Source organism: Ictalurus punctatus, chromosome 9 (genome assembly GCF_001660625.3).
Source record: "Ictalurus punctatus breed USDA103 chromosome 9, Coco_2.0, whole genome shotgun sequence".
In the NCBI taxonomy this organism is placed as follows: Eukaryota; Metazoa; Chordata; class Actinopteri; order Siluriformes; family Ictaluridae; genus Ictalurus; species Ictalurus punctatus.
The window spans coordinates 23,278,165-23,292,489 of record NC_030424.2 but is presented as its reverse complement, the minus strand read 5'-3'; the positions used below and the strand labels follow the sequence as shown (position 1 = coordinate 23,292,489).

The following is a 14,325-nucleotide window of genomic DNA, read 5'->3' as shown; positions in this document are numbered from 1 at the left end:
ATTCCAATCATAATCATTAAAACCATTAGAATTTCTGTAATGGTTTCTATGTTGTTGTTTTTTTCCCAGCAGGGGTATGTAATTTAGGCTCCAATTAATGAGGTATGTCATTTAAGTTTCAGTCAGTCATTTAATATATGTCATTTGGACTTAGTCACTCAGGCATGTATCTCATTTAAGGTCTAGTCAGTCAGGGATGTGTGTGATTTAGGTTGTAGTTAGTGACATATCTCATTTAGGTTCCAGTCAGCGATGCATGTCATGTATGTTTCAGTCAGTTCGTGGTGCATCTCATTTAGGTTTTAGTCAGTGATGTATGCAATGTAGGATTTAGTCAGTGATGTATGTAATGTAGGATTTAGTCAGGAATGTATGTAATTTAGGTTTTAGTCAGTAATGTATGTAATTTAGGTTTTAGTCAGTAATGTATGTAATTTAGTTTTTAGTCAGGAATGTATGTAAATTAGGATTTAGTCAGTGATGTATGTAATTTAGGTTTTAGTCAATCAGTTATATATGTAATTTAGGATTTAGTCAGGAATGTATGTAATTTTGGTTTTAGTCAGACAGGGATGTGTGTCGTTTAGGTTTTAGCCAGTTTTGTATGTAATTTAGGTTTCAGTCAGTGATGTACGTATTATCATTAAGGTTTCAATCAGGGATGGCGTCACCGACTGAATTTACTGACTCGTCCAACCTTTTCAAATGACTCGAAATATGCAACTACTGATGGTTTGATTCACCAACCACCACATCCCTTGAAAATCCTGACCGCTAAATCAAGCCACTTTCATAGTTTATACTATAATAGTAATAATACCAATCTTAGCCTAAGACCACTCATAAAATTCCTATACACTGTAACGTTACAAAATTCAACAAAACAATTTGAATCGACTCGCTTGAAGCGAGTCGTTCACACGGAACCGATTCATGCGCGAATCATCTATATCTACTCTCTTATAGAGGAAAATGGCGTTCTGAGAAAAGCTAAAGATTTCAAAAACAACCTCATCTACAAACTGGTGTTCTACAGGGTTTCCCCAATGTCCGTGGCCAATGCGAAACAGGCCATTTTCAACCCGGTAGGTCTCATCATTCCGGGGCGACACCGAGGGTTTGTTTTTAGCACAAATATCTCTGCATTTGTAGCTACAGAGAAAACGCAGCTCTTTTTGGATCAAATGTTTTGATTAGCTTCCGTTATTCGGTTCAGGTGAAAGCAGGTGAAACACTAAAAACAAGCAGCCTCCTTGCTATATTGCTAGTGTGTAAATGAAGTAGAGATGTTATTTATAAACGCCAGCGTTAATGTAATCTGATGGATTTATTTCAGGTAATTCCTTTCACAGGACTCATCCCAGGTGGGCTTCAGTCTGGAGAGATGGTTGTAGTTCAGGGCTGTGTTCTCAATGATGCTGACAGGTAACACTTTTATTAAGGTTGCATGACGTATTATTATTGTCATATTTATTACCTGCAATATGAACATGATGCCTCTAACCTGATTATTAAAGTAAAAATTGACCCTGACCAACCTCCACATGAATCTTTAGTATTAATATCTAAACTCTAAGGGCATTCAAGATTTTTTTTTTTTTAATATATATATAAGTTTAAACTTATTTTGATTGACACAATGGTCTATTTTTACTTTAGTTAACAGTTTCTACATTACCTATAATGTTTTAAGTTGACAACCTGCCTACAGTGATGCAGTGGGATTTAACCTTAACGTCAGCTCTACCTAAAGAGCGCGATGCAGCGGCGCTTTAATTCTTTAGTTTGTCCAGTCATCAGTATAGTCTGCTCCATGGGCGCCTTTAAATACATTAAAATGGCTGTAATGTATATGTGACCAATAAGGACTCATCATCAAATTTCCCATTAACACCACTGGCAACACTATCGCAGAGCTCTAAATTGACCAAACCGTGTTTCTGCCATAACTCCGCACAAAGGTGTCGCAAAGCTGCACTGCATTCTAGGGCTGTGTCTCAATCAGCTCCCTAGGTTGTACTGATAAATCAGCCCGTACAGGATTTCACAGAGGTTTTATTGTTAATGATTGCGACCAAAAATACTTGATTTTGCTGCGGCTGTTTAAAAAATTTGCGATGCAATTTGCTGAAGTTTTTTTTGTGCCTTTTTTTTTGCATAAAACTTCTTGAACTGGTGAAATTGTTTTGCACGGTCTTTCGCAGTGATGTTTGTTGATAAATAAAACCTTTTAGCTGTACTCATGTTCAACACGTGGGAATCAAAGAGGGCTTTGGCTGAACGCGCGTTGTGATTACGTCACATGACACGTCTTGGCCCAAATCTGCGGAAAATCTGCGGCAGTTTAGAGAAATTGCAAGCTCCTCCGAATATTATTTGATATTGCATTCATTTCTGCAATCTCAATCCCTGGCTCACTACACATTGGGACACCGATGACTCAGTTTCCGGCGACATGACTACTGTACGTACTCGCGTTGTAAAATGTCACCACTGGCATTTGTCAGCAGCAGGCAGGACTGATATCTTTCTGACATTATAAATCGTATTGTAAATGAAAGCTGATTGAGACGCACCCTAGAACTTTTGAGTCCAACGTTTGATGTCCCCACTACTTCTCTGTTGGATTTCTAATTAATATAACATTGAATGTTGCTGGAAAATAGTGAGTGAGACAAAAAAAAGTATATTTATCTTGCTGTTTTTGTTTTTAGGAGCTAAAAGCAAAACCTGGTTTAGATTGCTGATTCCCCCCCCCCCCCCCCCCCCCTTCTATTAAACGCCATTTTAACCGCACTAGCAATATCCTCTTGTGCTGCCAAGTTCTCACTGGAGAATTAACCAGCGAATCTCACCAGAATCACTACATCTACACAACATAAATATTTGAGTCAGAACAGTGTGTCACCACGTCGCATCAAGATTTCACAGGTCTTTAATGTGTTCACAGTCGCAGTGTGACGCAATTTAATATAAACACATTTTGTTTATATTGTGCCGTCCTAGTGTAAAGATTACATGAAAATGCAAATAAACACTTTTTTTTTCAAAAGACATTTGGAAGTGTGCTAAAGTAATCGCACAGCAAAACCAAAGTTTTACCGGTCAGCTGTGTGTAATATGATAGGATGTTGAACCGTCAAGGTAAAATGAGTCGGTATTGAGTTTTAGGTAGATTTATCACACAGATGAAATCACATGTAGAGCTGCTATAGTAGATGTAATTGTTATAGTATAAAGTATACCTCCACATCCAGGTTCCAATTTGACCTGACCTGTGGCAGCAGCACGAAGCCCCGAGCTGACATCGCTTTCCACTTCAACCCCCGCTTCAGGAGCTCGCCATGCATCGTTTGCAACTCCTTACAGCAAGGTAGCTGGGGCAGAGAGGAGATTCTTGATCAGATGCCCTTTAAGCAAGGAGCATCCTTTGAGACAATCATTCTAGTACAGGAAGATGTGTTCAAGGTGAGTGACCTGATATTCACCTTGAGAGACTGGGTTTGAGGTGACTTGGCATGTGAGGATGAGGGCCAGTATTTACCAACCATCTCTGAGTAGGATATAAATCTGTGGTCATCATCCCAGTTAGTTGAAAATAAAAATCCCTAGCTGGATTTGCAGTGCTACTCCTGTATGCTTCCCAAGCATCCATTTTCTGTACTGCTTATCCTACACAGGGTCACTTGGGAGACTGGAGCCTATCCCAGGGGACTCGGGGCACAAGGCAGGGGACACCATTGCAGGGCACAATGCTTCCCAAGCATGTCTGCTACTAACATGTTAGTAACCTGTTAGTAACCTGTTCATCATTAACCTGCTCTTGTACAGGTGGCCTGTGAACATGCAAAATAATTGACAGGCCTGTGCCACTTTCTTGTAGACAAGTTCCCTGATTACTTAAAACAAACTGGCCAATGTTTGAATTCTTACATTCCCGGTGCCTCCCACTAGGGGGCATTGTTAAGCCAAAATTTGATTTGACTTTATTTTGACGCCCCTGATGCCTGTTCCAAACTAAACTTCAATTAAAATCTTTTAGACCTTTTAACTGCCAGCCGTCTTCTATTCATCAAATCATCACTAAAATATCCGTGCTAATTCAACTTTCTATAAAGTTTTTTTTCCCCAAATTATTGCAGCTGTGAACTACTGAATAAAATTTTAAGCTAAAAAAGATATTTGCTATGTATGTGTGAGTGATTTAATATTTATGCAGTTTCCAGCCATTAGAGGCTCGATGTACTACAACGTTACATGCCCATTGCAATGATAAACAAAGAATTAGCCCTAATCTCATTTCAAAGCAGACAGAAGCTAGTCGGCACGGAGGTGGTTTGATTAATGAAAGAAGACCACGTTACTGTTGTCTAGCCAACGCATTCGGGTTACACTAGATCTCTCTCTGTGAATAAAAGACTCACAGGTCTTTAGCTTTTCTAAACATGGACAGGCCTCCTGAAAACATTCGGAGAGTTTTCCAGCGAGAGGCTGAATGTTAAATTTAAAGTAGATTTCTTCCACCATGTAGGTTTCAAATAAACACGCATTTCAAAATGAGAGAAATGTATGTTGGCTTGGGGAAACGCTGGACATAGTCGAGTTTTAACATGTTATTGTATATATTAGAGGTGTAGCACAGAGCATTTATCTGTGCTCAAATTATTATCCGTATCTTTTTCCATATTTGGATTTAAACCGGAAGTGAGTAGGGTTGCCAGGTTCCATGTATAATATGTGCATATTACAGACAGATACTGCACCTATAAACACGCCCTACTGCTCCACAAAAAGACTTGGAAAAAAAGAAGAACCATGCGTCTAACTTTTCCTATTTCTGAACATTTCGAGGGATAGCTTCTAATCTTTTTGTGTGGTTTTTGTGCTGTGTCAGGAGCTGCGTGACCTACTCAGAGGAGATGCTATCCGCCCACTTCGACATGTATAAATGGCTAGTGTTGCTGTGATTGATAGGGGAGAGAGAGTATGCCACCTCTCCCTCCCTGAGAGCATGGCTGACTTTGCTCTCTTGGATTCTGGGCCATCGTTGGGATTCGAACCTGCAATTGCTGGACGTGCGGTTTTTAGGGTTGTAGTTAGGATGTTGTAGTTAGTGTTGGAGTTTTGCTAAGACCTGGCAACCCTCCCTTCCAGCTTCTGTTAAAAAAAAACAATGCTCCATCTACAGTTTGGATCTGTATTCATGTTCATTTAGGACATATTATCTATTCAATCTAAATTAACCGATTCATATTCGGTGACACCTGTACTCCAGATAGATCTGGACTCAATAGACACAATAAAACAAGTTTTGCCGCAGTATGTAAACTGAAATATAAAAAGTTATAGCATTTTAATATCTGGACAGTTACAGTAGGGTTAGATTGTTGGATTATCTAGTTTTGGTAAAATATGTTCGTCTTCTCAAAGTAGAGACAGCAAAGAGCATTATTATCACAAAACAAAAGTTTTTCGGCAGTTCTCTGGAATCCCCCACACAAATACATAGCAATGTGTGATTTTGGAGATAATTAGGGGGCGCTTACTATAACTAGGCACACCTCCATAGACCTCTAATTCAATCACCGGATGAAACGCTCTTAATGTAGCTGCTCTTAAAGGCGTTAAACGTAGTCAAGTGTCTGTACCTGAACGTTGCTGCTAATTGCTGTGTCTCTCCTGCAGGTGGCAGTAAACGGAGCTCATGTCCTGGAGTATCAGCACAGAATCCCTCTTCACAGGGTCGACACGTTCTCCGTATCAGGAAAAGTTCAAATACAAGCCATTGGCTATGTCCCAAGCTCAGTAAGAAGCTCCAAACAACCAATTATCTACCGATTTGTATATATTTGTTTAAAAAAATAAATAAAATCAGGTGGTTTATTAACAGTTCTAATAATCTCTGCCTCATTTCCACAGGCAATATTTTCAGAATCAGGTGATTTGGTGAGTTCATCTTCATCTGAAATATGATTTTGAAAAAGGAATGCCAACCGCACCAGTTACAAGTTACACGTGTTCTCTCCCCCCACTAGAGTATACCCTACAGGGGCAGTATACTTAAAGGGCTCAGTCCTGGACAGCACATTACAATTAAGGGCCACGTCAGCTTATTTCCTCATAGGTACTTCAGCACTGCTCCTTCATTTTATTATCATTATATGACAGTCCCACTATAACAGTTTTTCTTGTTTTCTAGTTTTTCTGTAAACCTGAGGTGCAGCGAGTCCAAAAACATCGCCCTACACCTGAATGCACGAATCAAATCGGGCACGGTGATCCGCAACTCTTTCTTAAGTGAGTCTTGGGGACCGGAGGAGATGGAGCTGTCGTACTTCCCGTTCACAGCTGGGAAATACTTTGAGGTAGGAGTGTGTATTAGAGCACAGGACATGGCCTCGGAGCACTTCTGACTATCACATAACAGACTTCACTGACTGAAATCCTTACTATAAATACACTCACTCCAGCTCTGGTACAATACAGTATAGAGACTTTCCCTACAATTAGTATAGTGTCGTATCATCTGAAAATCTGAGATACATCTTTAATGTTATTTCTACATGTGGCGTCGTCTTATAAAATCTGTACCAGCTCACATGTTGAAATTATGACATTTTCCTACAATATACACTACCGGTCAAAAGTTTGTGGACGCTCGACTGAAATGTTTCTCATAATCTTAAAAACCTTTTGATCTGAAGGTGTGTGCTTTAAATGTTTGAAATCGGTGTTGTAGACAAAAATATAACCATGCCAATATATTCATTTCTTTCATTAGAAAAATAACATTTTATTTACAAAAAAATATTTTTTTAAACGGATGACTCGGAGTGAAATATTCCGAAAAGCAGCCGATAAGAGTCCAGCGTAGGTGTGAACTCCTTTAATACTCTTTAAAAAGCATCTCAGGGGAATTCCTCAAGAAATCGGTCGAGAAAATGCCAAGAATACATTTCTGGAAATTCTAGGCAAAAACGGTGTCTACTTTGAAGATGCTAAAAGATTAAATTATTTTGATTTATTTTGGATTTTTTATCACAATATAATTCCCATAGTTTCATTTGTGTTGATTTTTGATGACTTTATTGTTATTCTAAAATGTGGGGAAACAAAATTAAATAAAGAATGGGTGTCTAAACTTTTGACTGGAAAGATTTGACTGAAATGATACCTTAGCAAGTGATAATATCTTGAATCGAGTCAAATTTATCTACTCTTTCTTCAATTTATAAGATTACAATAAACCAAATATAAGATGAACAAGGCTATTCCTAGACAGATTTTTAAGCTTTACATGGCCTTCTTTTATTTGCAGATCATTTTGCTTCTTTCAAAAATGAATACTTAAAATGAGCATAATAATAAGAAAATGCAATGGGTTTAATAATAGGTTTAATAATCTTGTATTTGATTTCTTGTGATCCTTTAATCAGAAATAGTAGATAAATATGACTAGATTCTCATCAACCACGACTAGTGTGTAGCATCCACCTGGATGATGTGACGGCAGCCACAGTGCGCCAGAACGCCCACCACACACCAGCTATTAGTGGAGAGGAGAGAGTGATGTAGCCAAATTCAGAGATGGGGATTATTAGGGGGCCATGATAGAGAAGGGCCAATGGGGGACTTTCCCCAGGACACTGGGGTTATACCCCTACTCTACTACGATAAGTGTCCTGGGGTTTTTAATGACCACAGAGAGTCAGGACCATCTGAAAGCCTGAAAGATTGTCCGTAGTGTGTGAATGTGCGCTGTGATTGGTTGGCAGTCTGTCCATTGTCCCCCCCGCCGCGCTCCCTGGGATGGGCTCCCGGTTCCCTGCGACCCTGTGTGGGATAAATGGAATGGAAGAAGGATGGATGGATGATATAATAATGATGAACAATAATAAGAATAAGAGGAATTACACTTGGAAACTGTAGATTTGTACCTAAGAACTGCTGCTGTAATCGTAAAGACTGTCCTGTGCTCATCCTAGAACTCTTATTAACAATGTGCTCACCCCGAACATCCTTTAAACACACAGTACTGTTTGTTTTTACTTTTCCACAACTATACCGTGTACTGTAATGACTTATCACCCCCCCCCCCCCCGGAAGTGATTTTTTTCCCATGGTGTTTTGCATGAAGCCTAGTTTGAATGTAGCAAAACAAATGCTATTAAAAGACAAATCATTTCACAGTATTTTATTGCTCTGGATTATAAATTTGAAACTCAAATCGTGTCAGATTCCACCAAGGGCATATTAAAACAGGATTAAACCAGTTACTAGATATTGAATGTTCACCAGTTGTTCATGTCATTTTGTGTCAGGAACAACAACAACAACAACATAATTAGAAAGCGATCACAGATTTCTAGTTCTCTGTGGCTTTTAAACACGTTAACACACCTGTTCGTGTCTGCGTCCTCAGATCATCGTCCTGTGCCAGACTCACCAGTTTAAAATCGCTGTTAACGGAGAGCATCTGCTGGAGTACAGACACCGAGTGCAGGACCTGAGCTCCATCACCCAGCTGGAGGTCCTCGGAGACCTGGACTTACAGGACATTAAGCTCTGGTGACTCTCAGATCAGTAATGGCACATGCTCACTCCAGCACTTGTGTTTTTTTTTTTTTTTTTAACAGCCAATTAATGAATACACAGCTGTGTCACTGACGGAGAACGCCCAGTGTACACCACTGCATGTGAGCAAAGGGCTGCGTTTCCAAAATATGATCTGAGGCCTGGAGCCATGGAATTTTTTTTTCCCCATAGTGTAGCAATTAGCTAGTAGAATAATAATTATATATATATATATATAATATAATATAATATAATATAATATAATATAATATAATATAATATAAAACAAGGCTCCAGATGGTTATGCTCCTGAAATTTAATCTGTACGACCTTAAAATATATTTGGGGGCATTTGTGTGAGTGCAAATAAGTGTTGTGGTGCGACCTGTTTTCATTTCTCTACAAAACGTTTGCTAATTACTGCACAGTATGTGCCTGCTGTGAGCCGATACAGTGACCGCTCCACCGTTCTATCCAACGTTACGTAACCAATTAAACTGCATCTTTACATTCTTAACTGTAATGCAGATTTTAGATTGGTTATTATTAGCCGTCAATCACTCCCTTTCACTGTGCTCTTGTTGTCGCACGAGAGGGAGTTAACTAGCACGCAAACTGTAAAGAGCCGAAGAGAGAAGATGAAAAGAATAGAGATTTCTTTTGTTAGCCGTCTAAAGTTACAGATGATGTAACTCGCGGAGTTACTGATGGCGATCATGTGGTGAATGTGGATCCACCAGCGGAAAAGAAGGCGGAGAGAGTGGCTGAAAGACTTCGAGTGGCTCCGCTCTGAAAATGGCTCAGTGCACTGCGTTCACTGTAAAGCCTGTGGGACAGAGGTTGCAGGTAACACTGCGTTCGCCACTGAATCCACACGTTTTAAGCGTGAGTGGTGGCGGTGTGTTTAAATAAAAGAAGTCTGTTTTATTTATATATATATATATATACTTGTAGCTGTGTCGCTCCTAAGTTTTTGCTGGTGCTGCTGACGTTTTCAAGCACCAGTTCTAACAAGTAAAAACAAAACTTAATTTCGAGCCCTGCGTAATCAGCGGCTACTTACTCGCCTTATGTCACAAAGATATAAAAACGTATTAGAAATCAGGGTACATTTTACGGGATGAGAAAGTCTGAAAATGTGTTTACTATTGACTCAAAAAGCTGTTATCTGGATGTGCGAAGATGCCAGGCATGGCGTCTGTAAGGCCTCGTCAACGATTTTTATTTAAAGCTGCCATCAGTCCCTCCAGGATTTCACAATTTTGCGATCACAGAAATGACTGCGTAATCAAGCAACTGCAATATTCGTAGGAGCTTGCGATTTTTCAAAATTACCGCAGGTTTTCTGCAGATTTGGGCCAAGACGCGTCGTAGTCGTCACGTCATTCACGTGCGTCGAACATGAGTACAGCTAAAAGGTCTCGTTTACCAACAGACATCATTGCAAAAGACAATTCAGTGCAATTGTAGTTGTACCAATTTAAGTAGTTTTCCTCTTAAAAAAAAAAAACAATAAAAAAGAAACGTAGCAAAATCAAGCATTTTTGGCGGCAATGATCACTCCGCGAGTCCTGTACGGACGTTTAAAGTGACATTACAGTGGTTGAGATGAAACACTACTAACGTTTCTTATACGGTGAAGTCCAAAATTGTTGCCACCCTTCATGAAAATGAGCAAAACCAGAATAAAAGCGATCAATTGATCTTAAACATGTGGAGGCTGAAGAGAGATTTATTTTAAATTGGAGTTCTCAGATAGTTATTTAGTCATTACTTTATACTGCTTTTAAAATAATCAGTGCTGCAACAGTCAGCCCTGATATTACAGTGATGAAATGATGGTTATTATAGTTATAAGCCTAATTAACTGGTCATTGCATTGACTCTAAAGCTCAATAACCTCAACAACAGTAAAATAAATATATAGCTTCAAAATAATAGCAGTTGTTATGAAACTAAATAAAGTGCTGCTTAGATAATGTCAGATGTTTCGACCATGAAACTGATTTGGGTTTTCAGGATGGAAATTTTAGGAATAAAAGCTTAAATGGCACTAATAAGTAAATACGAGGGAACGTTTTTTCGTTACGTGCCTACTATTTAAGTAAGAAGGATTATACTTATGGAAAGATGCAGTCTTCAGAGGGTCGCTGGATTTTGTTTAATACAGGAAGCAACAACTAGAATATTCAAAAGTCAGAATGCTGTTGTGTTAAACGTACATGGTGGAGAACCTGAGGTGAGTGAACACCACCATATGAATGTTCATGTTCGTTTGGTTTAAATGGAGGACTGTATGAGCAGTTTAAGTACAAGAGTGCAAACGTATTGTTACGGAGTAACAATGTTGCTCATTATAATTACTGTGCTTTATATTTATGTCTTTAATAAAGCATGTGCTAAACACTACACTGAGCTTACAGGCTTTATTCAGAGTTGGAAGCTTAAGTCCAGTATCGGGGAAAGTTCCTCGTATTCAGACCCGGGTTACGCATTTCCTTAAGATGAGTTTCTAGGCTTCTGATTCAGATTATGCAACTTACCTGCATGCAGTTCATGCCTGCGAGGTCGCCCAATATTTCATAAGTAGAAACAGATAAAGAGACAGACTTTTTCTATAGCGTCTAGACCACCACATTTACTGTTTATCTGAAAATCTTTATAATTCAACGTATCCCTTTATAGAGTTTGTGAAAGAAATGGAGGCCAGTCTAGCAGCTGAATTTGATTAGTTCACAGGAATGCAGTAAATGTCACTTATTTGATATATTTAGCAATATTTTCCCTCTTTAATATTTTTATTTGACAATCTATTTACATATTTTCTATTACCTACTATTTAATTAATAATGCTTATTTTATACCGTTTAGGTAACATTTTGCTAAACAGCTGAGTTTTAAAAGTACAGCTAAGAGTCAGTACATTTACATGGACAACAATAATAAGACAATACTCTAAGAAACTAGCATGTAAACAGCATTTTTTATTACCTTAATCCGATCAGACTCGAAGTAAACACGAATTGAGTTAAGACGTGGAGTACTCCTGTTTTTAGTCGCATTATTGATGTGCATTACAGACATGCACACACCTTAATCACACTAGGAACGTCGTGTGGGAGATTTCACCGCATTCTGCAACAGGACACGTTCACACACAGCAGTACTCAACCGTTTAACGGCAAACGAGAGAGCATGGCTGTGTCCGAAAACGGTGTACTTACCTGCTATATAGTAGGCGAGATGCATGTATCTCAGCTACTATATAGTAGCTAAGTACGCGGTTTGGGACGCAGCCCACGGCTTCAAGCAGTCATCTATTTGCACGTACAGCATGACAAATAATTAACCGAAGTGTTAATGAAGTGTTCATAAAATTAAAAATAAAAACACCCCAAACTGTATACAGTACCATAGCGAAGACGAACTCTATGCTGATACGTGAAATTCTGGAGGGGACGGCGTGACGTGGGGACGTAATGACGCGTGCGGTTAATCGATCTACGTTCTATACCATGTCAAACAGGAACATGAAAGGAGTATTCTAAAAGCGACTCATGTAAACACCTTAATCACAATATTGTCTTATTCAGAATAAGGTCGATAATTAGATTACTGCTGTCCATGTAAACGTAGTCACTGGTGATATTGGGTAGGTAGGGGTGTGTGTGTGTGTGTGGGGGGGGGGGTGTTTTGAATGAGTTATCTTGTTACATTCTTTGAAAAAATAAACCAGTTCTTGTTAAAAAAAAAAGTCATTATAACTGAAATCTAAGGGCAGTTGTAGAGGAGGTTGACATTTATGTAAAATAAATTTAGTTGCATGCTTTAATGACTAACAGTCAAAGCAAATTGTAAAATAAGCTCCAAATCTGTAATTCTTCCCTTCACAGATGCAACTACCTTTTCAGCGGGAAGAATAGTCACCACAAAATGTCAACCTTTAAGTAAGTTTTAAGTAACAGGAATTACTTATAAACAAACAGTCATGTTTATTAGTAATGAAATAACTGCCCTTAGGCCTCTATTAAATCTTAGTTTAGACTAAATAGGTTAGCAAAGGAAAATATACACAATTCATGTCTGTGGTAATCAAATCACACACACTACAGACGCAGTAGATGTTGGAAAACCCGTTAAACTTAAAAGGAATAAACATGCATTCATTCAACAGTAACATTTCTTTGAATTTCCTGTTAGTACAGAACAATAACACCAGTTTGTAGATTAGCGTTAAAACTGACTTATATCATAATAAAGTAGCACTTTTATATAATGTGTCTGCTATGGATGGAAATTTGACTAAAGGACATCAAATTCCTTACACTTGTTGAAAAGTTCTGGAGTACAGAGACTAAATTAATGATGAATTTCTTTGAGATTAATGTACAAGCTAGTTACTGCAAAGCAAGTGTAACTAAAATGCATGGAGATTTTTGTTTTGAAACAACAGTATTCTGATGCAAGTCTGAAATGATGTAGGTAACTGCTGCTTGTAATGAATCAGATTTTATTGGGCAGTGTATTTTTATTTTTTTTTTCATCATGACACAGTATCATAGGTCGTGTTGGTAAGACATCCACTACAGGCGATCGTCACATGATAACACACTGTTTATGCAGACCAGGGAACTTTGCAGCATACAACATTGAGTCTTTAAAGATGCAGGAACAGCTTTTACGGAATCCAATTAAAACTCGGGTAATGTAGTAATATCCGTGTGATGTACACCAATTTGCTGAGAAAGGAAAACATTTCTTTTGTGCCACAACACAATACCATATTCTTTCCAAAATAGGTAATAATAATAAAAAAAAACGTGTACACATATGCAACATCATGACAACAGCTCACGTCATCAACGGTGCAATAATCTCAAAAGACAGGAAGGCAAAAAGTGTGCAATGCAGTCCCAATTATCAGGCAGCAATTCTGATTTAAAAAAAAAAAAAAAAAAACACACAACAAAAACAGCCCAAAATACAAAGTGAATGCCAGCAAGTGACACATGAAGCAGCTTTTCAAGTGGAACGTCCTCTTCTTAAACGGTTCGATGCACTGGGTTAGTTACAGCCCTTTGTTTTAGAAGCCACCCATCCTTGAGGGGAGCAGCTCCTGTATCTCCAGACAGTCAGAAGAGCTTAAACAGATTTGGCAGCTCACTTTGTGACTTAGGAGTGTGGCAAACTGGGTTTAAATGTGTTCAAAATCCACACTTAGTGACTTTGGGCTGCTCATATCACTGAGATTGGAGAGTTTATGATGAGGAGCTTGCAGGCTCTTGGCACAGATTAAAGGGCAGTGTGGGAGACACACATTGATGAGTCTGTTTAAACAGAGCTGAGTTTGACCAGGCCTCTGACAGAGTCCTCGTGTAGAGAGTCCTGGCTGGCAGGGTTGTAGAAGGGCGGTGTGTGGCCGTGGTCCAGCGGGCTTGTGCAGGGAAGCATGCCTGGAGGCGAGGGGGCATCGTCAGGCGTGAGGAAGTGGTGCTGAGCCTCGGGGGCAGGAGGGCTCAGACTCTCAGCTTCACAGCTCAGACTTGGGGTGGAGGTGGGTGGTGTGGGCTGGCCGAGAGGAAGCAACGGACACGGAGCGCCTAGAGCTGGTCTCCCAGGCACCGATGACTCATCAGCCATGACTGGGGTCTCGTTCTGCAGCAACGGCGTAGTGGCAGCCTGCAAAACGAATTTGGTGCTCTGAATGCACTGGTCTTGGTCACACTGAGTAAGAGGAAAGAGAGAGAAGGT

General features: G+C 39.3%; 2 protein-coding genes across 5 annotated transcripts in view; one reads left to right on the top strand and one right to left on the bottom strand.

Annotated features, from left to right (window-relative positions):
• The first annotated feature begins 933 nt into the window (after positions 1-933).
• lgals8b (galectin 8b) lies at positions 934-10,983 on the top strand. Of its 2 annotated transcripts, none has more exons than XM_017475419.3 (8): positions 934-1,085; positions 1,337-1,425; positions 3,258-3,468; positions 5,686-5,805; positions 5,920-5,946; positions 6,036-6,124; positions 6,200-6,365; positions 8,423-10,983. In XM_017475419.3, the coding sequence occupies exons 1-8, from the start codon at positions 1,047-1,049 to the stop codon at positions 8,570-8,572; spliced, it is 891 nt and encodes a 296-aa protein (XP_017330908.1). In that variant the 5' UTR covers positions 934-1,046; the 3' UTR covers positions 8,573-10,983. The 2 variants fall into 2 exon arrangements, with proteins under 2 accessions (XP_017330908.1, XP_017330909.1); XM_017475420.3 differs by having other exon boundaries at positions 937-1,085; positions 1,353-1,425.
• A 2,084-nt stretch (positions 10,984-13,067) lies between these two features.
• LOC108269988 (zinc finger DHHC-type palmitoyltransferase 14) overlaps positions 13,068-14,325 on the bottom strand; it is a 54,890-nt gene continuing 53,632 nt past the window's right edge. For 2 of the 3 annotated variants that reach the window (XM_017476202.2, XM_017476203.2), the window contains exon 10: positions 13,068-14,298. In XM_017476202.2, coding sequence (XP_017331691.1) covers positions 13,906-14,298 — 393 coding nt within the window. In that variant the 3' untranslated portion in view covers positions 13,068-13,905. The remainder of the gene's footprint in view (positions 14,299-14,325) is intronic. The other variant, XM_017476204.2, reaches the window with a different exon arrangement.

Bases quoted from the DNA above. Each gene is read 5' to 3' on its own strand.
- lgals8b (XM_017475419.3), top strand. From the start codon at position 1,047: ATGTCCGTGGCCAATGCGAAACAGGCCATTTTCAACCCG. The intron at 1,426-3,257 runs GTAACACTTTTA...CTCCACATCCAG, and splicing joins GTTCTCAATGATGCTGACAG to GTTCCAATTTGACCTGACCT. The intron at 5,806-5,919 runs GTAAGAAGCTCC...TCATTTCCACAG, and splicing joins TTGGCTATGTCCCAAGCTCA to GCAATATTTTCAGAATCAGG.